Here is a 25,981-nt window from a genome sequence, read left to right as displayed (position 1 = left end):
CTGTATCAGGGTACCTGCTGTCAACATGACTGACAGGTGTAGATGTTGCCTTTGCTCATCCTTCTGGGTGGGTCTTTGTCGGGTTTTCCGAAAAGTTACTCTTCCCCACCCTTTCCATATTGTTCTCTTTGTGCAGCCCACACTTAAAAGGAGGGCCAGTTCATGTTGCACCCCTTGAGAGCAGAATATTGACATAAGTTATTTGTAATTCTCTTTGCATGGGAGATTTTTCTCTTCTCTCCATTCATTTATTTATTTATTCAGTCTTTTATTTCTCAGGCTTCCTTGGAGCCTCAGATGCTAAAGAATCTGCCTGCAATGTGAGAGGCCTGAGTTCAATCCCTGGGTCTAGAAGATCCCCTGGAGAAGGGAATGGCTACCCACTCCAGTATTCTTCCCTGGAGAATTCCACGGACACACGCAGGTGGACTCATGGCTATTTGTTTATTACTTTGTGTTTTAATCCAATACTTCCTTACTCTTGTTGGTCAGTTGTTCCAGCATTGGCCGATAGGTGCTTTCATTTAGCTCCTGTGTCCTGGTGACAAACCCCGTCGATGTGTTTTTGGTGCAGGGACATATCCTTCCTTTCTGGCACTATAATATACTCCAGGCCTATCCTGAATATTTTCTGTTGCATTCCGAGATAATCAGCCATTTCTCCAAGGAACCCTGGCTCCTTATATTGTAGGTAAACGGTATGAGAAACCAGGATATGGACACTATGTGCTTGTTGCTATTGGGATATCTTTGGTTTTAGATCCTTTAGAAACAAGGAAATCAATGTGTGCCTACTAACCCATGTGTCTATAGATACTGTATCTAAGTTAAGATAAACATTCGTTTATAACAAGGAGAAGGCAATGGCACCCCACTCCAGTACTCTTGCCTGGAGAATCCCATAGGCAGCGGAGCCTGGTAGGCTGCAGTCCATGGGGTCGCTAAGAGTCAGACACGACTGAGCGACTTCACTTTCACTTTTCACTTTCATGCATTGGCGAAGGAAATGGCAACCCACTCCACTGTTCTTGCCTGGAGAATCCCAGGGATGGGGGAGCCTGGTGGGCTGCCATCTACGGGGTCGCACAGAGTCGGACACGACTGAATCGACTTATCAGCAGCAGCGGCAGTTTATAGCAATAGAATATTGATATATAGGTCAGTATGTAGTTGTATTTTTTAATTTAAATTTATTTATTTTAATTCGGTGCTAATTACTTTATAATATTGTAGTGGTTTTTGGCATACATTGACATGAATCAGCTGTGAGGGTACATGTGTCCCCCATCCTGAACCCCCCTCCCACCTCCCTCCCAATCCCATCCCTCTGGGTCATCCCAGTACACTGGCCCTGAGCACCCTGTCTCATGCATCATACCTGGGCTGGCAATCTGTTTCACGTATGATAATATACATGTTTCAATGCTATTCTCTCAGATCATCCCACCCTTGGCCTTCTCCCACAGAGTCCAAAAGACTGTTTTTTACATCCGTGTCTCTTTTGACGTCTCGCATATAGGATCATCATTACCATCTTTCTAAATTCCACATATATGTGTTAGTATACTGTATTGGTGTTTTTCTTTCTGATTTACTTCACTCTGTGTAATAGGCTCCAGTTTCATCCACCTCATTAGAACTGATTCAAATGCATTCTTCTTAATGGCTGAGTAATACTCCATTGTGTATATGTACCACAGTTTTCTCATCCATTCGTCTGCTGATGGACATCTAGGTTGCTTCCATGTCCTGGCTATTGTAAACAGATGCAGTTGTACTGAAACTCTAAACTGTTATTTAGTTTATAAACTAAAAATAGTTTATAATTTATATAGAGCTTCCAATTCAAATCAATTACCACATGGATCATTTTAGCCTTCCTCCCTTGCTTATCTGAAACCTCCCACTCCAGCAGTGAGAAATCCCTGTGAAACTTATTAAACACACTTGTGCCTGGGCCCCATGTCCTGAGATTGATTTAGATGCCTACCTGGGATCCAGGCATCTGTATTTTAATAAACTCTAGACGGGTCCAATTTTTCCATTATAGGCTCATGTGCCATGCACTCATCTTTATAGCATTTGCCCTCTGAATCTTTTTTTTAATTTTTTGTTGACATCTTTATTTGATTAATGCCTGTCACTCCCTCAAGACAAGAAGCTCCAATGTCTGTTTTGATCTTCATTCTATCCCCAATAAGTGTGAGTGTGTGTGTATATATAATACATTATATATATATATATAAGTGACATGTTAAGTCACTTCAGTCATGTCTGACTCTTTCCGACCCTATGGAGTGTAGCCTGCCAGATTCCTCTGTCCATGGGATTCTCCAGGCAAGGGTACTATAGTGGGTCTTTGATAAATATTTGTTGAATGAATGAGTAAAATTACATACAGCATGATTGAGGAGAAAAAGAAGTGATTTATTGAACCCTTCCTGCATGCCAAACGCCCTTCTAGATGCTTTAGAAATATAGCTCATTTTGGAGACTTGAACTGGGTCCGACTGAATGGGAATCACACCCTTTCTGTCAAGGAACCATAGGAGGTGCCTGGTCTCCTGCTTTGCATGTCACTGGAGCTCCCACTGGCCTGCGTGCAGCTGTGTGGGTGGCCCAGGAGCAGGCCAGAGGGGGAGAAACGGCAGCACCCATTTAGAGCCTCACCAGTTCTCCATTAGGAAATTGACTCCTATTTGGTTTGGGGAGGGGGTGTTTTTTCCTGCCTTTTCATGCTTACAATGAAGGTGACATTGATTTACAATTCAGTGGGTTGAAGCAGGGAAGGGAGACTTCCATGGGTGGAAAAGATCAATTAAATGATTATCCCAGCTGCCACACACTAATGCCTTTCTTACTGAAATTTAGAATCCAGGAAGCAGAAGGCTGCCGCATTTAGCCTTTTACAGGAAATCTAATTGCCAACTTTGTGATGCCAAGGTTTATTAAATTGGGAAGAGTTGATCTTAGCAACTGGCATTTCAGGCATTACGGAAAGCTTCCCACTGGCCACTTGGAATTCTAAATGACTTCCTCTATTTTTAAGTGCTTTTGCTGAAGTTTTAGGAATTTAACACTTTTGTGACTCATATCTTTCTGTTATTTGGGAGTGGGGGGTGTTCCAGGGTGCTGGGGCTTAAAACTCAGCATGAAGTCAAAAATAGTGTTCCTACTATGTGCTAGGCACTGGGCCGGTGGCTGGGGATTCCAGCCAGGGGCAAAACCACAGATTTCTGACTTTTTAAAGTTCTCCACCTGGAATGCTCGTCCTCTAGATCAGTGGGTCCCAAACCGCAGTTGCATGAGAACCGCTGGGACCCAACCTCAGCGTCTCTGACTCAGGAGGCCTGGAGTGGGCCCTGAGAAGCTGCATTTCTGACAGGTTCCCAGGTGATGCTGATACTGCTGGTCTGGGACAACTGCTGCCCTGAGTCTTTGCAGGATCACTGCCGTTTTGCCGTTATGTCTTTATTCAATGTCAGTTCCTTAGGGAGGCCGTTCGTGAGTTCCCTGCCGTAGCGTCACTCTGTCACCATTCGGGCTCTATTGCTTTTTTTTTTTTTTTTTGGCTGCGCCTTGAGGCTTGCTGGATCTTAGTTCTCAGACCAGAGATTGAACACATGCCCCTAGCAGTGGAAGCACAAAGTCCTCCCCACTGGACTCTCAGGGAATTCCCATCTCTGTGTTTTCTTTATAGCATTCTTTATAGCATTGTTCTCTGATATTAACTTGCTGATTAGTTTATTGTCGTATGTCTCTTCCCAGTTCTTGCCCTCCGTAGAAAAAAGCCCCATAGAGTATTCTTACTGCTGCCTCCTCCCAACCTAGAGGGGGTACCTGCTGCAGAGTATGTGCTCGGTAAGTACTTGAATGAATGAAGTAATTATCCAATACAAGCTAGTGAGTCTTTGGAAAGCGGGGCATAGGATGCCATGGGAGTGTAACAGATAGCCCTCAGGTGGGGAAAGACATTTCATTGCATCCTACACAGAGCAGTTTCTGCACATGGCCTTAATATTTGCTTCAGACACCACACACCAACATTTTGCTGCAAAGTTGTAGGCTGTGGGGTCAGTTGGGAGACTGGTAGGCCACTCTAGATTTGCTTAATTTTTCCATAGCCTTTTTATGGTTGTGTCCCCACTGAAAACAGGTGATCTGAAGAGCAGGTCAGGACTGAGTCTAATAGGGAATCTGAGCACAGAAGGTTTGGTGAGCTCCCAGGTCTCAGTTGCTGAACTTAGCAGGAAGTGAGCTGTGCCTGAAAACCTTGTAGGGACCTTCCTCCTGAAGCCTCCGCTTATTGAAATCTGGAATCTGAGGGCTCTGTGCATGCCCAGTAGCCTTTTCAAAAACCTCTGCAAAGTTAAATGAAGGCTCACGCTTTTCCTTTGCAGGAACAAGATCTCTGGGTAGAAACATGCAGATTTCTGTCTATCAGCCTTTTAGAAGAGATGGAAAGGCAGGCATGCTTGTGCCTCCTTTGACAAAAACAATGTCAGGAAGAAGACGACACACCCGACGGTACAACGCAACTAACGGTTTAGATAAAGGTTTTCGAACCCCCTCTGCAAAAGCTGAAGCATCAGGCTTCTTCCCTTGTGCTGCCCAGTTCAAGTGAGGTTTGTTCAACCCTCGGCCTTTGCCAGGCCTTTGCCAGGCCTGGGGCAAGTCCCCAGGTTCGTGTGTCTGGGGCAGCAAAAGGAACTGTGATCTCTTTCCCTTGAGTGTGTCATGAAAATAGAAACACAGTCTGATTATTTTGGAGGGCAAAGTGCATGCTGTGGGGGAACAGGAGGGGGGGACGAATGGCCGCAGGATGGGGCCGAGGGCCAGCGGGCCGCCCAGAGCGTTGGGGTAACACAAGTGGCCGCTATTCAGGAGGTGGCCTGTGTAAGAAGATCTGACCACAGCAGGAGCGTGACTTCAGCTAAAATTAACCTTCGCGGCTTCACGCGCCTCCGCAGTGCTTTGAACTAGACACCCTGGGCGGGCGCAGGACCTGGACTGCAGGGACTGTGGGCTGTGGGTCGAGCCATGCCTATAAGCATCAACTTGTGGGTTCCTGCCCGGGGCCAGAGTCGGGAGTCCTGCGACCATTATAAAGTGGTAAGGCACCTGGAGGGCCACTGGCGGGGGCCCTGGGGAGAGGTGATGAAGTCTGTTTGCATCTGGGCTTGTGTTTAGAGACAGTTCTAGTTTGTTTTTTGTGCCAGCTGGGACCAGGAGCACTTTCATCTGCAGAACGCTTCGCTAAGCGAGCTGTCACCTTGCTGTCGTCTTGCACTTCCTGTGTCCTCACGGGGTGAGGACCCGTGGTGTATTTTTAGAGCAGGTGGGGAAGAATCTGTCTAGAGGTTGTTGATGGCCTGAAAAAGATAACAGTTGCCTAAACCAAATGGAACAGCCCCGGGGCTGGGATTGGCGGGGGCGGCCCGGGGAGGTTGAATATGCAAACAGGTGTGGCAGGCCTAGGTCTGTTTTCTCACTTGTGGGTCTCAGCAGGTGCAAACCAGGAGTGAGACTGACCTCTGTTAAGTGGCTGAAGAGTTATAAGGGAGTACTCAGGGGCTTCCCTGTAGAAAGGATCTGTCTGGGAAGCGTTCACTCCTTCTGTAAGAGTGGGAATGGCCTGGGCAGGATACCGCTGACCTCCGCCAGCCCTGGTCGGGCAACCCGGACAGGCTCTTTCAAGCCAGATGGCACTTGCCTTCTGTGACTTTCCACCGATCCTGGGGACTCCGTTTGGGAGCTTGCAACACAAAGCGAAAAGGCAAAATGTACTTCTTTTCCTTTCTGCCTCCTTCACCCTTAGACCATTAATGTGACCTTCAGGCTGATGGCCACCCTGATGCTTGTGGCCAAGGGGTTCTTGGGTAGATAATCAGACTGGTCACTTGGCTATGTTTCCCTTAGTCTGCAAATGATGGTGTAGTTTATTGTCCTCTCCTCCAACCCAGCTTTGTGGGCAACATTATGTTATAATATAGTAAGGACTTATTTTCTGGGACTGTGTTTTCCTTATTTGTTTCATGATTACCGTGTGTACCTGACCTTGGAATGCCTGATTGTAAAATGTGTAAGTCCGCAACATGTTTGCTTAGATCAGCAAGTAGTCTGTACCTTCCTTTACGTGCAAGGGTATGAATGAAGTTGGCATGAACGATGGAGGAAAAATCTCCCTGCGTGAAGCTATCTTCTGATGCAACTTGGAGGCCATTTTTGGTATGAGCTGCTCTGTGGAGCCTTCCAGGTATTTTTTAGCTCCTTCCGTGGCCTCCCTCCTCCGGGCGTGTTGGCTCATTAGAGGCCGAGCCCTGCTGGTACATTGGAAACCATTGTGTCTTTTGCTTTAGAGATCTAACCACACCCAGGCCAAGCGTGATTGATGGGAGTGTCTTTGGGTTATTATTTTTATAGTGACTTTTCAGCTCCAGGACCTAGGCCCACTGCCCCAGGGAAGAGATTTCTTTTGAGGTAGGATGTTAAAAATAGACATTTCAGTAGGAGAAAGCTGTGGTATGTGGTTCTGAGCATCAGTGACACTTCTCACATGTTGCATGGGGATTTCCATCCCCTGCTGAGTCTGGCAGGACAGATGCAGAATTCGAATCCCGACTTTCTTAGGAAGAGGATCCCCTCCCCTTCCATCCTAGAACTTCTTCCCATCACAGCCAGCCCATGACCTGGCCTGGTGTTTGTTCCTGCCGAGCCACATCTCGATGGCTGGGCTGAGTGAGGACACCTGGGCTGACGTGCTGGTGCTCTGATCGGCTCAGCTCTCCCGTTCCTCATCTGTCAAGTGGGGAGAAGCAATGTGGCAGTCTCCCCTTTTCCCTAGAATTGGGGCGGGGGGGTGGCTCAGGTTAGACTGTCTCTACAGAAGAGCTTTCTGAACTGTAAGCACCGCAGGTGGGAGGCAGTGGCTGAGCTGTAGTTAGGACTTTATTCTTCTTCTTGAGATGAATCAATTGGGGCTTTCTTCTAGGACTTGTAGAATAAATAGTATCTTTGTGCAAATCATTCTTTTGTGCTCTGGGCCAGGTTGGCCCCTTCTTTCCTGGGGGCCAGCTTGGTATCTGGTAGTCTTCCTAGTGAAAGCCTATTATAGAAATACAAAACAGAGAAACCCCAAGACTCCCCAGGCCTGAGAGCTCTGACATCTGGGCTGGAGAGGAGCCCAGGGCACAACGACCACTTCCACTGTGGCCAAGTCTCTTGGCCATGGAGTTGCTCAGAAAGGAAGGAGACTCCTACTAAATAGAGACTGAGCAGGGCAGCGTGTCCTGGGGCGGAGCAACGCCAGCCGCTGCTGGGAACTGCCTGCCTCCAGAGACTTTTAAAGCCTTTGTCACACAACTTTCCCACAAGTGGCACCACGCTGTCTTTGCCAGGCCTCTCTGCCCAATGGGATGCTGCTCTCTGATAGTTTTTGAGGATGCCAGACCTTCTAAGGTTCCCCTGTGAGCCCCTGGACCTTCTTTGATAAGCATTGTCATCCCTCCTTGGGTACTTGTGTGCATGGGCTCAGAGGGGCTGTACATTTTTCTCATCAATTCTTAATATAAGTTCAGGAGACCTGGGTTGGGAAGATCCCCTGGAGGAGGGCATGGCAACCCACTCCAGTATTCTTGCCTGGAGAATCCCCACGGACAGAGGAGCCTGGCGGGCTATAGTCCACAGGGTCGCAAAACGTTGGACACGACTGAGCGACTAAGCGCGCACACATGCGCTTGGTACCACTGTCTCCATTTTACTGGTGAAGAAACTGAACTTGCCTTTAAGTGACTTGCCTAGATTTGGGTACATGCAGAGGTGCAGCCAGGATTTGCTGTCAGATCTGGCCTCACCCTCGTAACCACAGCACATCATTTTCTCCTCGTCACTAACATAAAATTCAAAAAATTTGCGGATGTTGTCTTTATCCTGTGCCAACCATAAACCTGCTTGGAAGTGAGCAAGGAGCGAGGAGACATGGTACCCCCTTTATTTTCCAGGGCCGCTCAGCTGTTACCCTGCTCCCTTTCTCTAGGTGGAACCAGAGGAGAACCCCATCACTTTCCTTTGTCCTCGCCTCCAGTCGCAGCCCCTGATGCAAGAAAGGAGCCTGCCCCCACCTCCGTGTACGGGGTCTTTTCTGGATCTGCTTTGCCCTGATGAATCAGTGTGCTTTGGCTCTTGAATCTCAAGAAACCTGACCTAGGGGAAATCCTTCAACTATCATCCACTGCTCAGGTTTCCTGGGTACAGGAGCATCCTTAAATAATTACCAAGAATGCGCACAGTTTGTCCTGCGGCTTGTGAGTTTTAATGAACAATGTATTGTTTATATAAGCTGCTCACCTGCAGTGATCTGATTGGCCCTGAAAAATCTTTTTTAACATTCAAAGAAAGCCTCTCTCCCAAACTTGCCAGTGTAATCGCCTTTCCCTGTATCCGTATCCTGACAGTAAAGCATTCATGACTCTGTTGGGAATGTAAATGTTAGCTGGGAACAGTGACTCCCCAGGCCATCCCTGGCAGAGTTGCGTACCTGGGACCTCAGAAGCCTTGTGAAATGGAGTGGAACACTAGTCAGGTGAGTTTTGATCGCCAGGGTCAGGCTGAGACAGGGCCAGGGCCCAGTGCCTAGGCACTGGGAGCTTTGTGAGCTGAGCCAGCTGGGACACCTTGGTGGGTGGCAAAGTCAGTGTGGGGAGCAGGAAGGGGCAGGGCAGCTTGTGGACCATAAATATTTGGGAGACCAAAGCCAGAATCCAAGAGACTGTTGTTCAGGAGAGGATGAGGCAGCCAAGAGGGCCTGTCAGCCAGCATTCCTGGAGTGAGTGCCTGTCCACGAACACCCTGTTCCGTGCCGCACAGGGCTACGGAGAGCTGGCCGTCCACCCACTTGGCCCTGTGGACAAAGCTCTTCACTCTTGAATACGAGTCACCTAATCGCGGCTCTCTCCTGTCCTGTCACCCACTGAGACAGAGAACTTGGCACCTCTAGGCCTCCCTAAGAAGGATTCCACTTGCCCTAGAAAGCCCTGGTAAGAATATAGATTTTTATTGAAGATTTCAAAGGGGAGAGTTTAGATCATGTACGACTTTGTCAAATGCCCCCTTGATCTTGTTTCCAGGGTTTCTTCCCTCCTCCCACCCATGCAGCTTCTCTGCTTCCCCGTCTGTCCAGCTGCAAACCTCTTCTCTCTCTCCCCCTGGATTCTTTCTTTCTGATGCTAAGCTTTTTAGCACTCACCTAAATTTGCACACTCATACCCGCTATTTTACGTAACAAAAAACCCTCCACCTTCTTGTGGGGTAAAGGGGAGAAGGAAAAATAACGAATATCCCTCCCTACCTGTGTGTGCCTACTGGTGGTCAACAGTGGGCTCACGATTGAGCGGTAGCTCTTGCTGCTTTCCAAGGTCAGTCCTTCTACCGAGGCTGACCTCAGACTACCAAACAGAGCATCTCTGAATTGAGTTCGCAAGTTGTTTGCAGTTGTGTCCGACTCTGCAGCACACCAGGCTCCCGTCTTTCATTATCTCCTGGAGTTTGCCCAAACTCATGTCCATTGAGTCGGTGATGCCGTCCAATCATGTCATCCTCTCTTGCTGCCTTCTCTTCCTGCTCTCAATATTTCCCAGCAAGAAATGTGCATAATACTATTTTCCCTCATACAGATAGCAAGAGTACTGGAGTGGGTTGTAATAGGGATATAATAGATGTAAATCACTTTAAGCATAAACAATAGTAAAATGTAGAAAGATAAATGGAAAGTGATGAGTTTTGAGTCTGACCACCTTTAAAAATTTAATTGTAAGTTTATATAATTTAATTTTAAAGTAAATATAATACTATTTATGTACAGGTCAGAAAGCCTGAGTGAATCTGTAATGACATACAGCGGATCTGTGTTAGCCTTGCAGCAGTGGTGGAGGGATGGATGGATTACAAAGGGTTGCAAGGAAGTTCTTGGGGTTGGTGGAAATGTTTGTTATCTTGATTGTAGTGGTGATTTCATGGGTCTATATAGATCAGAATGCGTCAAATTGTACAGTTTAGATATATGCAGGTCATTATATGTAAATTAAATCTCAGTAAAATTAGAAAAAATTTTAAATTAAACAATTTTAGATGAGATATTTTCTTTTTTAAGATGTTCCATTTTCTAAGTTCAGCTTTATCATACAAAAGAGTACATTTTTATTTGCTTCATGTATATTTTATTGTGATCTCATGGCTGATTTGACTGTATATGTTTAGGTCCATACAGAGCCATATATTTAAGTTTGGGGATAACATAAAAGGGATTTAACTTAAATTACCCTCACTTTCTTCAACTATAAATTTAAGAGTTAGATCACTGGAGGTTCTTCTGTCACTGAAATTCTGTAGTTGTGATTATGGATGAATTAATTGGTCTCTTGGGATTCAGAATAGCCTCATAAGACAGCACTGTAGCGGGATCAGGAATGGCTACTGATGGAGATCAGGAAGGTCGCATCATTTCCTATTCATCCTTTCAGAGGATGTTTCGAGTAAATTTTAAGCTAATCTGGTAATGCAAAGTTGGATAACCAGAAAACGGTGTGGCCCAAGGGTGAAATCTCAGTCTTTGGTATCTTGTTTTTGATGCAACTGTAAATGGGATTGTTTTCTTAAATTTCTCTTTCTGATAATTCCTTTATCACTAATGGCTGGTTAACAACCAACTCACAGATTTCCTGAAAGTTTAACCAGTCAACTCTTCTGAGCTGGTGCAAGCCTGCTGTAGCATAGTGTGTGTGTGTGTGTGTGTGTGTCTTTTTAAATAGCACTTTAATATCCATGGTCAAGTGGGTCCTGCTACTATGTTGCTGGAAGTTCTCCCAGGGAAGTGTTACTTACCAGTGCCCATTCTATGCCTTGTGCGAAGACTGGTCTGAAAGATACATGGGTCACCATCTTGACTTAAGGGGCTTTATGTTATCGGCAGTGAAGGGGAACAGATTCGTTCATCCATCCTGTTTCCATCCGCCTGTCCATCCGAACATTCACCAGTCTACCCCTTTTTCTCTTCCATCCATCCACCCATTGACCCTGCAGTAAATCAGTAAGTTCTTGTTTATTGAGCTCCTGTAGTGAGTCAGGCATTGTGCTAGAGTTTCAAAGGTGTGGAAAACTTGTTCTCGACCCTGGAGAAGACCCTGTTGGACATGTGAACGGTTATAGTAGCCATGAAGACATGTGCAGGGTGCTTTTGGAGCCAGAGAAGAGGGAACAAAGAATTTCCTGATAGGAGTGAGACAGTGAGTTGGGAATGGCTTTACAGGGATTGACACTTGACTGGGCTTGTAAGACACCAAGTAAGCATTTGCCAGGTGGTGGGGAAGAGATGGCTCTGCTGGAGAGAGGATGGTGTGGGCAGAGGCACAAGGGCTGGGAGCTGGTACACAGGCATATTTAATTGTAGGTGCATTAGGAGTTCAGAGGAAGGAGAGAAGCCTGGCAGTCAGAGCTGGTTTCGAGAAAAGAGAATCCTGCTAAACGAAGGGATGTGGAAGGACCCACCAGACCAGAAAACCCACGAGTGGGGACTGAAGGTTAACATGGCACAGAGCCCATGTGTGAGTGGCGTAGCAGAGGGATCTATGGGTCGGGGACATGGGGACAAGGCAGGAAAGGAAGCTAACATTTAAATGTTCTACCTATGTGTCAGGCACTGTGCTAAGCCCTTTGCAAACATTTTCATTTAGTCCTCACAATAGTCCTCATAGTAGATAATTATCCCATATTACAGATGTGGAAATTGAGGCTCAGAAAGTGGATTGCTCAAGTCACAAAGCATTGGCATACTGCCCAAATATGTGGGGTCCCTTAGAGCTAACGTTTCACTTTATGCACTCAGCAGTCCTATGAAGAGGACACTGAGACTCAGGTTAAGCAACCTGCCAGAAGTTACCTAGGACTCCAAGGTAACTGGGCCCAGTGGAGCCAAAATCCTGGGGAGCCTGTGCTTAGGGAGCTAAACGGAGGCATTCTGGCGGGACAGAGGGCGACGAGAAACAATGGTTGGCATCCCCTTACCCGCAGCCTGCAGGTGAGGGGAACTGTGCAGGCTTGGAGGACCGGAAGGAGGCTGATGTTTAGAAGGTCGTTTCATGACCAGACTGGAAGGAGGTCTGTATTGTTAGCCAGGTTGTCACCAGCCCCTCAGATATGGCCACCCTGCCAGCCAGCTCTCAAAAGCTCTTGTTGAGTTTGGGAACGTTTCCTCTCCAAGAGTGTGCTTACCAGCTCCCCCTACTGGCAGCCCCGTCTCCTCCTCCCCTCGTGCCTGGCCTGCCTGGAGGGGCCTGGTTCCCATCACAGCCATACTTTGGAGAGAAAGTATCTCTAATCAGTCAGTAACTAATGAACACAGGAAGGGAGAGAAAATACTCCAGAAATTTCAAGTGGGCTCTGACATTTGGCTCTCTTGGAGATGCTAGACATCCTGGTCAAAAGTTACTCAGATCTTCTAAGGTTGGAGTGGTTGAGAGGGAGTACAGCGGGGGGTTTATTTTGAAGCCTTTGGTGATAGGTCTTCATCCTTGCCTTGTCTGACTTTCCAGGGAGGCCCTCGGGAGATCTGGGTGCACATTTGAGGTGAGAGCTGGTAGCCGTAGGACCAGGCGGCCTGGGTCAAATGGAGCATCGCCTTTTATTAGCTGTGTGACCCTGTGTACATTTCTTAGCCTTTTAGAGCCTCTGTTTCCAGCCTGTAAAATGGGGATGATTCATTTAGTCCACAGGTATTTAGTGAGTCCCTGCTGTGTGCCAGGCACCATATTGGATGTTTTGGAAAAATTCAGTGAGCAAAATAAAGAATTTCTGTTCTCCTGCCGCTGTCACTCTGGTGTGGGAAGACGTTGTATTTGACAGGTATACAACGCCTGGCACTCAGCAGGTTCTCAACAGCAGCCCAGCTCCCCTTGTGCACAGGTGGTGGCGGTCAGCTAGGACATGAACGAGAAAGGACTGTGTGTCCTGTCGAGAGTGGTGCAGAGCAGCGCTCAGCCCAGGAGCATAGGGCGCAACCACGCCAGGGGCATCCCAGGCATCAAAGGTGACTCAGCCTAAGGTGTGGGGTGAGCAGGCACCTGCGCGCTCCTCCCCGAGATCTCGCCAGTGCCTCCCAACACGGTCGCCAGCCTGGTGTATTTTTCTAGAGGCACAGTTTCAAAACCTCCGGAGTTGCTGTGCACGCCCACCTGTGACTGGTTGGTGTTCCCGCAAGACAATGCCACCATTGTGTGGCTGTGGGCCCTTCCCCCGCAGCCCTGGCTCACTGCAGGCTGGAGGAACTGGGCGAGCTTACTCCTGAACGTTTCCCGTCTGGATACAGCCCAGCGGTGGTAACCCCTGTTGTACTGGCCTTCTTATTTTTGTGATAGTGACCCTGCTATGATGTTGGCTTTGTGCTTTGGTGACGTGGGAAAGTGTCAGCACCACCCCCCCCCCCACCTTGGGTCCATTAGGCGTGAGTGACAAGCGGCCAGCTCTGTTCCCAGGGGCAGGAGCCAGGGACACTGAGGTAGCTGTTGTGCAACGAGCCTTGCTCTCTCTGCCTGCTTTTTCCATGCAGCATGACACTCGCCCGTCTGTGGCCAGCGGTTCCCGCGTGGGCCTCTGAGGGAAGCCAGAATCTCTGCTTTTGAAGGCTGCATTCTTGTGTGTGAAATCGGGAGAGTCATTTCCCCTCTCAGCCTCTGTTTTCTCATCTGTAACATGAGGGAAATGATACCTGCCTCACAATGAGTTGGGAACAAAAGGAATCCATTGTTGGGCAAGTGCTCACAGTCCATGGCATCGTCCTCATGGTAGTACTGACTGGCACCAACATGCTGTATGCCCTTGCTATGCGCTGGGCATTAGTAGATGTCCTCTTTGCAGTCTCACAAGAACCTGAATAGGGAATTGATCCATTTTACAGATGAGGAAATGAAGGCCCAGATATAGTGTAAGGAACTTGCCCGTGATAACTCTTGCAGCAAGTGGTTGAGGCATGTCTGAAACAAAAGCAGTCTGACTCTAAAAGGCACTCTCCTCTTATCAGCTCACTGTAGAATTTGGCTGATGGTAGTTAGCGTCTTACATAAGAGCGAGATCTAGCATAGGCAGCTGCTCCGGCAGGGTTTGCTCAACGCACTGTGGCATGCGTGTGGCTCTGAGCACCTTATGTTGACTTGAGATCATTCAGGGTTAAGGTAGAAAGAAAGGTGTTGTGGAGGTGGGGGAGGGGAGGGGTGGAAATTCAAGTTAGTGATAAGCCCTGCCCCTCCTCTACTTACCTGCTGTGTGTATCCCTTTGGAACAAGAGTCTACCTGTGGGCTGGTGTCAGGGTGCATCTGGTTATGCAGACAAGTAGGTTAGAGGTCTCTTTAAGAAAATTGAAGATATCAAGGGAACATCTCAGGCAAGGATGGGCACGATAAAAGACAGAAACAGTAAGGACCTAAGAGAAGCAAAAAGATGAAGACGCAGTAGAAAGAATACACAGAAGAACTATACAGGAAAGGTCATCAAGAGCCAGATAACCACTATGGTATGATCACTCACCTAGAGCCAGACAGACATCCTGGAGTGTGAAGTCAAGTGAGCCTTAGGGAGCATGCATCACAACGAACAAAGCTAGTGGAGGTGACAGAATTCCAGAGGAGCTATTTAAAATCCTTAAAAAAAATGATGCTGTTAAAGTGTTGCACTCAGTATGTCAGCAAATTTGGAAAACGCAGCAGGGGCCAGAGGTTACTGCCAGTTAGAAGGGGAGAAAACCAGCAATGGGCACCTTCCTCAGCCTGCTGCTGTCTTCTGGGTCCAGACAGGGATATGTACTCCTTGGTATAAACACGTTCCTGTGAATCAGGTTCCAAAATGTATATTGAGCGTGGGGACTGGCAGTACCATTCTGCACATGCTCGGGTTGGAGATACAGACCCTGGTCACATCTTGGTACTCCGGGAGCCCAGCTTACTAGCAATCTCACTGTCTAGAAAGCAGCTAAGAGCCAAGAGGCCTTCCCTTATGACCTTCAGAGCATCAGACGGGTACCACGAAAGCCTGCACTCTTAGATGTATTCTCCTCAGAGGAAAAGTCCCATCAGGGACCTGGCTTGAATGGTACTTTTACTCTATACCCAATTATTAAAAGACTCTGGGGTCTTAAAGACAGTCCAGCCTTAAGGGCATCCTTGAATGCATCAAAATGCTATTCAGAGTGATATCCATGGGTCATCAAGAAAACATGGAATTGGGTTAATTTTAAAAGCACGAATCATGATAATCTTGGGAAAGAGTCCCAGTGACTTAGTTAAAAATGGTGGCTTTCAAAAGAGGAAGCTCTCAGCAATTCAGAATGACGTATTCCCCCTGAGACTTACATTAATTTGGATATGAATGCATGCGTGCGTGCATGCTAAGTTGCTTCAGTCGTGTCCAACTCTTTGCGACCCCATGGACCATAGCCCATCAGGCTCCTCTCTCCATGGGATTCCCCAGTCAAGAATATTGGAGTGGGTAGCCATTCCCTTCTCCATGAATAACCACTATTTATCCAGTGTTGTGCTCCAGACACTGTGTTAATCACTGACATACATGCTCTCATTGTGTCTGTAAGGCAAACCTGCATATAACCACCATGTAAGTGAGGGCCCCCCTGCCTCACCATGGGCCGCCTGGCTGGATGGCAAAGATGTGGATGGAAGAGACATTGCTCTCCAGGGTGAGTATGTAGTAAGAATCAAAGACACCAAGCAGAGCTAGATTCTTCCTTTTAGAAAACAGGGAGCAGCCCCAGTGTTTGGGCTCAGCCCCTGCTGTACTCTGTGGCCTTGAGCAAAAGATTGGCTGCTCTGGGCTCCCTGTCTTTTTCCAGTGTTTAGGGCTGGGGCATCATTCGCCCATATGAATGTTTATTTCAAGGGAGTGATTTTGATCAAGGCAGGGTCTACCTTAAGAGAGGATATCTTAGACTCTGATGGGGAGAGCGGAAACATGGGAAAAAGCCACCAGCTAATAACTTCAGGCCCCTCACTTCACCCCAGGTGGTTGAAATGATCTGTGGACCTGTGACCACACCTGTGGGGTAGGTGCCAGGCTTCTTGCTAGATGCCAGGGATGCAGAAGTGAATGTGTTAACTAGCTTTGTCCTTAATAACAAATGGTGTGTTTTGATTTTCTTAAAACTGTGACTGACTGAATAATTGTTCTTTGTGTATTCAGGTGCTGGGTGGCCACTGTACTATTGTTGCAGTGTCATTTTGTACTTCGGGACAATCAGAACTAAGTCATTTTAACCACGCACTGCACAGTCATGGAAGCGAAATGATGTTGACGATATCCCTGAAGTCTACAGTGAGACCCTGAATGGAGGCCAGACAATAGGTTCTCTTTACAACTGATTGGCTGGAAACCACCTCAGATGCTATTAATAAATGACTAGTATATCTTGAATCTCCACTCTGGCATTTCCTGCTAAGAGATTCATTTGCGCCCCTTTCCTCCTGTAAGCACTGTGCTAATTCTATCTGCTGCCTTTTGGATCCATCAGGCAGCCCAACATGTTGGTCTGGACTTAAGGGTTGTTAGGGTAACGACTTTAGGTGCAGTTATTTTATGGATTTTGGGGAGGTTTCTTCCTTCCAATGCTACCATCCCCCTTCACTGGAGAGCTAATTGCAGTATAAACTTGGCACCTTCCCCATTGGTTTAACAGCAGTGCAATTTTTATCAGTTTTCTTGTTACAACTAATAATCGGGTTCTTTACTTCACTTGATCTGTCAAGACTTTCCCTCTTTGATTTCAGCCTGTTTGATATGAAATGAGGTGGAGTTGTAAGCAAACAAATGGCGCGCTCCTTGAAATCCTGTCAAGGCTCATAAAGTGAATCAAAACGAATTCGCTCTCAGCTGTCATTGTCTTCCTTCCCCTTTTTTCTTTTCGAGCTTTGACAGAACTCCTTTCCCTCGCCAAGTGCTTCTGGAGCACTGATGAGGTCTCCCGCCAGAGCCGGTGGGGAGAGTGGTGAACTCAGTGAGACGAGTCAGAGTGGGAAAGACTCCTGCGGATACTAGCGGGAAAAGGTTCTAGAGCCTGTTCCTCTAGAATTTTTACTCTGGAATGATGTGATACTTTGGAGTTGGGTGTGGCGATGATGGTTTTACTCTTTCCCAAAACTGTGTGGTCTTTGCCTTGCCCATTTCTACTGCAAGTTCACCCATCAGGGAACGGTGGGCTCCAGGGAGCCCAGCTGGGGCAGCAGCAGTTCTAAGTCTCTAGAACCCTGGGGAAGGAGAGGTTCTGGGGAGGTTGATTCTGGATGCCTGAGGCTCAGAGAGGGTGCCCTGCCTGATGTAGCCCTTGCTTAAGATCTTTCAAACACACTCTGTTCCATTTTTTGTTGAGTTTCTGAACCTGATGAAGTCCTTAATGACGAAGGATGTGGTGAGCTTATTTTCCAAAGGTACTTCTAGGAAGAATGGTAGTTATTGCATGGGCTACTGAAACAGTAATAGAGGGGGAGGGCCCTGACCTGTGTCAGTGCTTAGCATGACCCATAAAAACTGTATTTCTTAAAATAAATCTAGGCATGTCCCTGTGACTCATTTCTTCAGAAAGTTGAGAGCTAGGGAGAGGAAACTCCAGATAAATTAATGATTCTTGTTTGGGTCCTGATTAGTGAGCTTGCATTATGGAGTGATTTATTTTCTCTATTCCTTCCTCTCTTCAATCAGTAAAGAGACTTGAGATCCTGGTTTGAGTATTTGCTGAGAGCTCACATTAAGTCACCAATGTAATCAGTTTCTCAAGGATTTGCCCTTTTGCTCTCTGTTCAGCTCAACTCCACAACCACTTACCAAACCCCTCCTGTGCCCCCTTCTTGAGAGGCATGTCTGGGCCCAATGATGGGCAGGACACCATCTTTGCCCCCAGTCTGTGAGTGGGGGTGAGGTGATGGTGCCAGCATACAGGTTCCCTGCTTTGTATGCAGCTCGGGATGCAATTGGGAAATCAATAGTGAACTTCATGGAGGACCAGCATAGGAATGGAGTTCTGCTGTGTGGTCCCAGTGGAGGCCCTCAGGTGGGTGGGGTGGCAGGAGTTCAGAGATGGGGGAAGTGTGAGGTCCAATTTTCCTGGGGTAATAATAATCATAATTATTCCTGAGCACTTGCTCAATGTAGGCACATTACATCATTCAGTCCCTATGACACAGACTGGCTACTTTTTTCTGTAAAGAACCGGACAGTAAATATTTGAGGGTTTGTGGGCCAAAAGTCTGTATCACAATTATTCAGCTGTGCCATTGTGGTATGAAAGCAGCTACAGATGGCAAATGGATGTGGCTGGGTTCCCACAGAGTTTTGTTCACAGAAGCAGGTGGCCCATTGGGTTTGGCCTGTGTACAGTTGGCCAGTCCCTGCCTTATTGTGTATTTGGTATGATCCCCATTTTATGGAGGATAAAACTGAGGTATGGAGAGGTGAATAGGCATTCACTTGCCAAGGCCAGCTTGACTTGGTCAGTGCCCAAGCCCATGCTCTTAACTTTCACACACACCACCTCCCCTGCAAGGCTGGACACTGGCTGGGGAAGAGTGGGTGGATGCGAAGACTGCCTTGAGCCACAGTGTGAACAGTCTGCCTTTAGTCCAGTGGGGAGACTTTTGGAGCAGGTGACAGGATTAGAGGTACACTGTTGGAACATACAGTTTGCAGTGGTGTGTAGGTGGATTCAAGTGGGGAGAAGAGCTCTTGTTTTAAACAGCTTTGAGTAGAGAAGGTCACTTCTCTGGCAGAGCCATTGCTGACCTCTGTAGAATTAAGTTCTCCCTGGAATACCAGGTACCTGTGTGGCCTCACCAGGACTCTGCGCCGTGTGTGTAGGTGCCCCTGGACTTGCTGAAAGCTTGCTTAGCCTTGGTTTCCTGCTCATCTGCGCACACACATGGAGGGCTGGCTTTAGAGAGGGTATGTCTATTTAAAAATACCCTTAATCACCTAAGAAGGGAATAAGCAGAGGTACCTGGGTTGCTTCCCACTCAGCAGTGTCCTTGCCTGTGGCCTGTTCTCACCTCAGCTGGCGGTTGTGGGGCAGATGGCTTTGAGCTTTGGGATGTTCTCTTGGTCTCTGGCAGCTCACTCCAGAATTCTCGCCTGGAGAATCCCAGGGACAGAGGAGCCTGGTGGGCTGCTGTCTGTGGGGTCGCACAGTGTCGGACACAGCTGAAGCGACTTAGCCCCAGCAGCTTGGTCCCTCAGACCCTCAGCTGGTAGGATCCCTCCAGGGCCTGAGACATCCCTGGGCGTATATCTCCTACTTAGGGATGGATGCCTCACTCTCCATACCAGCCTGGCCGGTTTCTGGCCTGCTTGTCTTTTACCATCTACCCTGGTTTGTGATTGCAGAGAGAGTGCTCCAGACTCTTGAAGTTGTACCTTGTGACAAAAGAGAAGGGGGGTGAGCCCTTGAGTCATTTGTGTCCTGGAGGTCCAGGGCAGAGGCTGTGGCTTGTTTTGTTCTGGCCCATTTTATAATGCTGGGAGTCACCTTTCTCGTTATTCCTTTTATTTACTGGGCACTTAGCATGTCTCAGATTCCGTGTTCTTTATGTATATGGACTTGTTTCACCCTCATAATCACCTGATGATGTGTAGGTGGTGTTGTTTCCCTTGTGAGCACACCCAGGCCAAAGGTCACAGATGTACTAGGCCTCCTGGCACCTAATGTTTAAAGCTGTCTGCTCATGCCTCCTCATAACCACCCACTACCTCTGCTTCCCGAGCCCCATGTGGGTCAGGCCAGGGGCTTCCAGGTGGCACTTTACTGAATTCTTCACAACTACCTTCTGAAGTAGGCCTGGCTGTGCCCATTTTACAGCTGGATAAACTGAGGCCCAGGAAGGTCAAGTGACTTGGTTAAGAAAAGTCACGTGACAGCAAGGGATTGATTCGGAGCTTTTATCTATGTAAACAATTCTTTCAGCGTGAACATAACTGAATAGAGGAATAAGTCTCGTCAGTAGGAGGGTGTCATGGAGGGGGTGAGTGATTTGAATAATTTATACTCATATTCAGAGAAGCAGTGTTGAGGATATCTAAAGGATTCTAGAGCCAGTCAGCCTGGGTTCAAATCCTGGGCTCTGCCACTTCCTGGTGACCTTGGGTAAGTTCCTTTACCTCCCTGCACTTCAAGTTTCTCTTCCGAAGCATAGACGCAGTATTAGCATCTACCTCACAGAATGGGGAGGCAATGAGTTAATGTGTAAGTATTCGTACTAGTGTGGGGCATGTATTAGGCTCCGTGTTAGTTGTTACTCAGCTACTAACCTATACTTATACCTACTCTGTATAAGCCACTATTTAAAAAAAATATGTTGTATCAGTCCTCATAAGAACTGACAAGTACGCAGTATTGATCCCATATTGCAGACAGGAAAACCTCAGCTCAGAGAGTTAAGGTGCTCAGCTAAGGTCAGACACCCATTCCTCCACACCTACCTCCTGGGAAGTTCTAACGTGCCTCGTGCTATTGTAGGTCCTTGGGCTACAGCATTGAACAAAACAACCCCAAACCCCGCCCTCCCCGCGCCCCCCCCCCCCACCCTGCCCCGGGGAGCCTCTAGAGTTGGGGCTTGAACCCTGGTCTTTCTCTTTGCTTTTGAAGGTTTTTCCCCTTCCCTCTCTCCCTCTTAACAGTTTCATCCAGGGGTCACTGACCTTTCAGCCTGGCCTTTGTGGTGACCAACATGGCCCTCTGCTTCCTTAGGTTTCTCGGTGCTTGTGAAGCTGAAAAGTGATCTTGCTGTGCTAAATTTTTGATCTGACAACGTGGGAGTCTTGAGGGAAGAAAGTAACGGACAGGAGTTTTCTGTTCCCAGCACTTGATGAAGTAGACAGGGCACGTCCGCCTTGCCCACCCTTGAGATGAGCCCTCTTTCACTGTCGCAGCTGGAGTAGTCAGAGGCGCCCCTCCCTGGAAGGACCCTGCTTTGTAAGTCCAGGAGGCACTGGCCCTTGCCCACATTTTGGGAGTTTTGAAGGGCAGCGCCCCACTGTGTGAGATTCCCCTGATGAGCACAGTGTTGGGAAGAGCAGGACAGAGGGAGGGCTGGGGCTGGGGTAGGGCTTCCGCTGCTCTGTGAGTCCCTCGATATCTCAGAGCAGGCCGGCTGCTGGAGGTGCAACGATGGGTTTCATCGCTGCGGTGGAAACCTCACATGGGTTAGTACGTGAACTGCAGCCGCTGACATGGCCCAGCTGAGAGGGGACACTTCTCTTAATGAGCAGCCATATGGTCATATCCCTCCCGGGGGAAAAGAAGAAAAGGTTCTGATAAACACCTTGGTGTTCCCCAGCAAATTCACAAGTCCTCATAGGAAACTTAGCGCGCAAAACTGAGGAGGAGGTTTTCAGTTTTATTTTCAGTTTGTGTCACTGTGGGAGAAAGTTTTCAGGTGAGAGTCTTCCTGGTTCGTCGGCCTGTTGGAAGAAAATACTCTTTGTGCCGGTGGCTCTGTGACTGGGAGGGGCGGGTCTGTGTGTCCCCCAGAAGGGTCTGCTTTTCTGATCCCGTGGCGGCCCAGCCTCTGCCTTCCGGGTGCTGTGCTCACCAATGCTGTGTTTAAATGTGTTGGAATTTGCTGGGGGATGTGTTGTTGTTGCCGTTCACAGAATCCCAACAGTGAAAATGATGCTGGGCTTTTAAATGAAGCTGATTAAATTTGAGATGATTGTGAGGCCATTAATAACTCCACTCACACAAGAGTAATTGAAGGGCTCTGTGTTTTGGTACTTGGCTCCCTTACAAGGGACCCAGGCTCCTGAGAACTCCTTTCCCTGAAATGGCCCGTGAAAAGATTGCCTGTTGGGTGGTAACCTCCCCATACGTTTTCTCAATAAAGAGAAAAAGATGGGAAGGGGCCGGGTTGGGCGGTGGGGTGGGGGAGACCGCGCCTGCATTTAGAGCCTCAGCCTCTCAGAGCTGTCTGGTGCAGACTGCTTAGTTCCGTGTCCCCTGTCCCATTCAGACCCCTGCGCGTTTTGAGGCTTTCTTTAGCTTTCTCCTGAGCCTTTGACGGCAGATCTCTCAATAGGTGAAAGCGCGGCTCTGGCCGGCTGAATGCCCCACGGGCACAATGCGCTGCATGTTAATGGCGAGGTCTGGTCCCAGACAGCTCGCCGGCGGGACAGTGGCTCCTACGCAGGCCCCGCAGCTGCTCGGATCTGACGGGGTTCCTAAAGTTGCCCTGTGCTTTCTTGCAGATCTACACGGATTGGGCCAATCACTATCTAGCCAAATCAGGCCACAGGCGTCTCATTAAGGATCTCCAGCAAGACGTGACGGACGGTGTCCTCCTAGCCCAGATTATCCAGGTCGTAGGTAAGAGCAGATCTGACCTCAAGGGGATGGGGTTGAGGGGGGTTGGGTGGATGAGTTACCGTGGAGACCAGTCCAACAGGGGTCGAGTCTGGCAAGTGGGGATGGAACCCTGACATCATCTAAAAAAGCAGTGTTTGTGTCCCATGTGTTGACAGTTTAAATGACTCTGTTTTGTGTGGGAGGAGGCTGGGTACCAGCTCGTTTTGCCTGATAAGATCACCTACAGGGCAGTCTCATCTTGATTATTCCAGAAAGAGACTGGTCGTGGCTGGGGGGAAGTGCTTGTGGTTTATAGAGGGGCTGTCTGTCCCCCTTCTTCCCTCCTATCATCTTTCTGGCTCTCTTATTGCCCCCTCGATGATGTGCTTTCTTGTGGATTATTCTGGAAATATTTCCAAAAAAAGAAAAGGCAACATGAGGCTGGTTCTTCCTTGTGAACTTTTATTGGGTCTGAGAAATCAAAGGCTCAGTCTCTGCAGAGGTCTGGTTCTGGTTTTAATACTGGGGGAAGGGAATTGGAGCAGCGGGATTTTTAATGCCTTGGCGGTGTGCTGGAGGAGAAGAGTTATTCTGGGCAGGCACGTGGGTGGAGGCTGTGCACAGCTTTGCCTTGGGTCTTCAGGGAAGCACCCCAGTGGTCCTGCCTGAGAACTTGGAGCAGACCGTGGAGGCGGGAGGTCAATTAGATGGCATTAGGCTGATTGTTGTCGCTGGCAGCCTCGGCAGCCAACTCATGCCAAGGGAGAAGAAAGAAAAAAAAAAGAAGCCCCAGCCCCTCGGGCGTGTTGTTATGGAAAAGTTGCTTATCCTTCAAGTATGCGAGGCAGCCGTGTATAGTTGCAGCTCTGCTCACGTCTATGGAGATCGTACCTAAAAATACAGGCAAGTAGGCCTAAGGTGAGACTTTCAGAGTGCCATTTAGAGAGAAAGATGCTTCCTTACTGTCCTGAGATTGACTGAAGACCAACTTCCATTAGTCCTTCTTTTTCGCTCCTTCCCTGTATTAGTTTGCTGTTGCTATCTAACAGATTGTCACAAACTTAATGACGTAAAAGAACGTCTGTTCACTACCTCACAATTTCTGTGCATTGGGGGTGCACACGTGGCTTAGCTGGGTGACTCTGCAAGGCCAGAATCAAGGTGCTGGCCAGGGTGAAGTTTTCATCTGGAGTCGGCTAGGTAGGAGGGTCAAGCTTGCTCAGATTGTTGAGGCCACCCCATCTCCTAGGAGACCCTCTCAGTTCTTTGAGACATGGACTTTGCTACCGGTTTTCCCATCTTTAAAATGGACACACAGAATTCCCTTGTGGTCCAGTGGTTCGGACTCTGATTCCACTGCAGGGAGCAGGGGTGCAATCCCTGGTTGGGGAACTAAGATCCCGCATACTACATGGTGTGGCCAAAGGGAAAAAAAGGATTTTAAAAAAGCAATTAAAACAAATGGAATAAAATAGGCACAGCCATACCTGTTTTTGGACTTCGCTGATAGCTCAGTTGGTAAAGAATCTGGAGACCCCGGTTCAATTCCTGGGTCGGGAAGATCCACTGGAGAAGGGATAGGCTACCCACTCCAGTATTCTTGGGCTTCCCTGGTGGCTCAGCTGGTAAAGAATCTGCCTGCCTTGTGGGAGACCTCGGTTTGATCCCTGGGTTGGGAAGATCCCCTGAAGAAGGGAAAGACTACCCACTCCCGTATTCTGGCCTGGAGAATTCCATGGACTGTATAGTCCATGAGGTTGCACAGAGTCGGACATGACTGGGTGACCTTCACTTTCATGCCTGCTTCGTCTGATCTTGTGGCAATCTTGTGAAGTGTAAAGTAGGCATCAGATGTGAAACGTCTTGGATACCGTGAAGTGTTTCTGGATAGGACTTGGTAGCCACTGCCTCGAAAGATGTGTGTAGAAAGATGAAGAGGCCTTAGAATCGATGTCAGAGTGTGTCATGATACATCAGTTATGTCTGTCGGGGCCCAGAGTTGGTGAATGTGTATGGCGAACTTACTAAGCATAGCACTATAGAAATGTAAGCTAGCACAGTTTTCATCATTGCTCAGGAGGACGCTTCCCTGAATCTATTCTGATGAGATGAACTCCCAAGACAGTGATCTGTCTGAGCCTGAGCTACTAGACTGTGATTTCAAAGGCTCAAGTTAGTACCACTGATGCCCAGAATTGGAGTTCTAGAGACTCCACCTTGTGCTGAACAGAAGTCCAGTGATTACAGTTGCTGTTTGGCTGGAGACCTCCTACTCGTTCTTGAAAAGTCAGTTTCCCTCTGATCCCCTACCTAGCTCTCTCCCAGGCAGAGCTGGAGGGGACCCTCCTCTGTCATCCCACTGACTGCTGTATTAGGCCTGGCTCTCCATAGGTGTGGCTCTGCCATCTTCCTTTCTGGGTTCACAGCATTGAGCGTGGTGTCTGGTGTGCAGTGATGTTCACAAGAAGTTGACTTGATTAGTTGAGGGATGAGAGTGTCGCTCACTGCAGCCATGGCTTCCCTCAGCCTGCGTTGGGTTGTTTTCCCGCAGGCGGACCGAATGTGTCCCCTTCTCAGTGTGTAGTATTCTCCTGAGTATTCCTCTCACCGTTTGTCACCCTCCTCCTTTCCAGGATGGGCTGCACTCTAAGGTTTGGAAAGGACCTTTTAAAAGCCTCAACCTGATGTATGAATTGCTTCTAGGAAAAGTAGTCAGCAGACTCTATTAAATGCTCCCTAGGATGGGCAACTAACTACCTCCACAGCTAGTTCTAATGATGGAGAGTTAGAGTCTTTTGAAAGCTCTTCTTTCATTAAGTCAAAATCTGCCCCCTGGATGGTAGTATCTCCCTGCAAGTACTAGTTCTACAGTCCAGGGCTATAAAGAGCAATCTGATCTGAGATGACTAGAGCATCAATATAACTGAGGGCCACTGTGGATTATACCCATGGAATAAAGTAGGAGTACACAGATCTGTGTGCTGCTAAATAAAGAAATGGACAATATATCAGTGGAAGAGAAGAGAGGACTCAACAGGAGAAGGCTGGCTGATGAGTGGGGAAGGAGTTGCAGCTGTGAGGGTAAACTGTCGTTAAGGCGAGAATCACCAGTGGGAGCTGAAATCAAGCGGAGAGCTTTGATGGAGAGCAGCCGGGTGCGTGGTCTCAAACGGGCTCTTCACTGCTGGTGTATTAGTTGCAAAGGGAAATACAGTTACCACATGGGAGAATCAGGTGTCATGACCAGGTGACCAGACTACATCCCTGATGAGAAGCAGCTGGGTGTCATGTGCTTCTTGATAGGATACCACAGAAAAATTGCAACATCCCTTCACATTGTATTGCACTCAGGGGTTAGAAAGCCTGAAACCCATCATGAGGACTCTCAGATAAACCCAAATTGTGGAACATTCTATTGAAAAAGACACAAAAAACAAAAAATGCCTGAATTGTTCCAAAATGTCAGTGCTGTGAAAGACAAAAAAAAAATATAGCTGAGAAATCGTTTAAGAAGAAAGGACACTAAAGAGACCTGACAGCTAAACGTACTGCATGACGCTGGACTGGATCCCATTCAGGGGGATAAAACGCAATAAAGGACATTTTTG

At 48.0% G+C, this 25,981-nt stretch overlaps 1 protein-coding gene across 6 annotated transcripts in view; it reads left to right on the top strand.

Moving 5' to 3' along the window:
• Nucleotides 1-25,981, top strand: part of NAV2 (neuron navigator 2) — a 426,264-nt gene that overhangs the window by 111,476 nt on the left and 288,807 nt on the right. For 5 of the 6 annotated variants that reach the window (XM_069565338.1, XM_069565336.1, XM_069565339.1 and 2 more), the window contains exon 2: nt 22,277-22,394. In XM_069565338.1, the coding sequence (XP_069421439.1) occupies nt 22,277-22,394 (118 nt within the window). Of the gene's footprint in view, nt 1-4,788; nt 5,113-22,276; nt 22,395-25,981 lie in introns of those variants that run through there. The other variant, XM_069565340.1, reaches the window with a different exon arrangement.

The sequence above is a fragment of the Ovis canadensis genome, chromosome 21, assembly GCF_042477335.2.
Source record: "Ovis canadensis isolate MfBH-ARS-UI-01 breed Bighorn chromosome 21, ARS-UI_OviCan_v2, whole genome shotgun sequence".
NCBI lineage: Eukaryota > Metazoa > Chordata > Mammalia > Artiodactyla > Bovidae > Ovis > Ovis canadensis.
The sequence above is the reverse complement of the archived record's forward strand: the minus strand, read 5'-3'. Positions and strand labels throughout refer to the sequence as shown.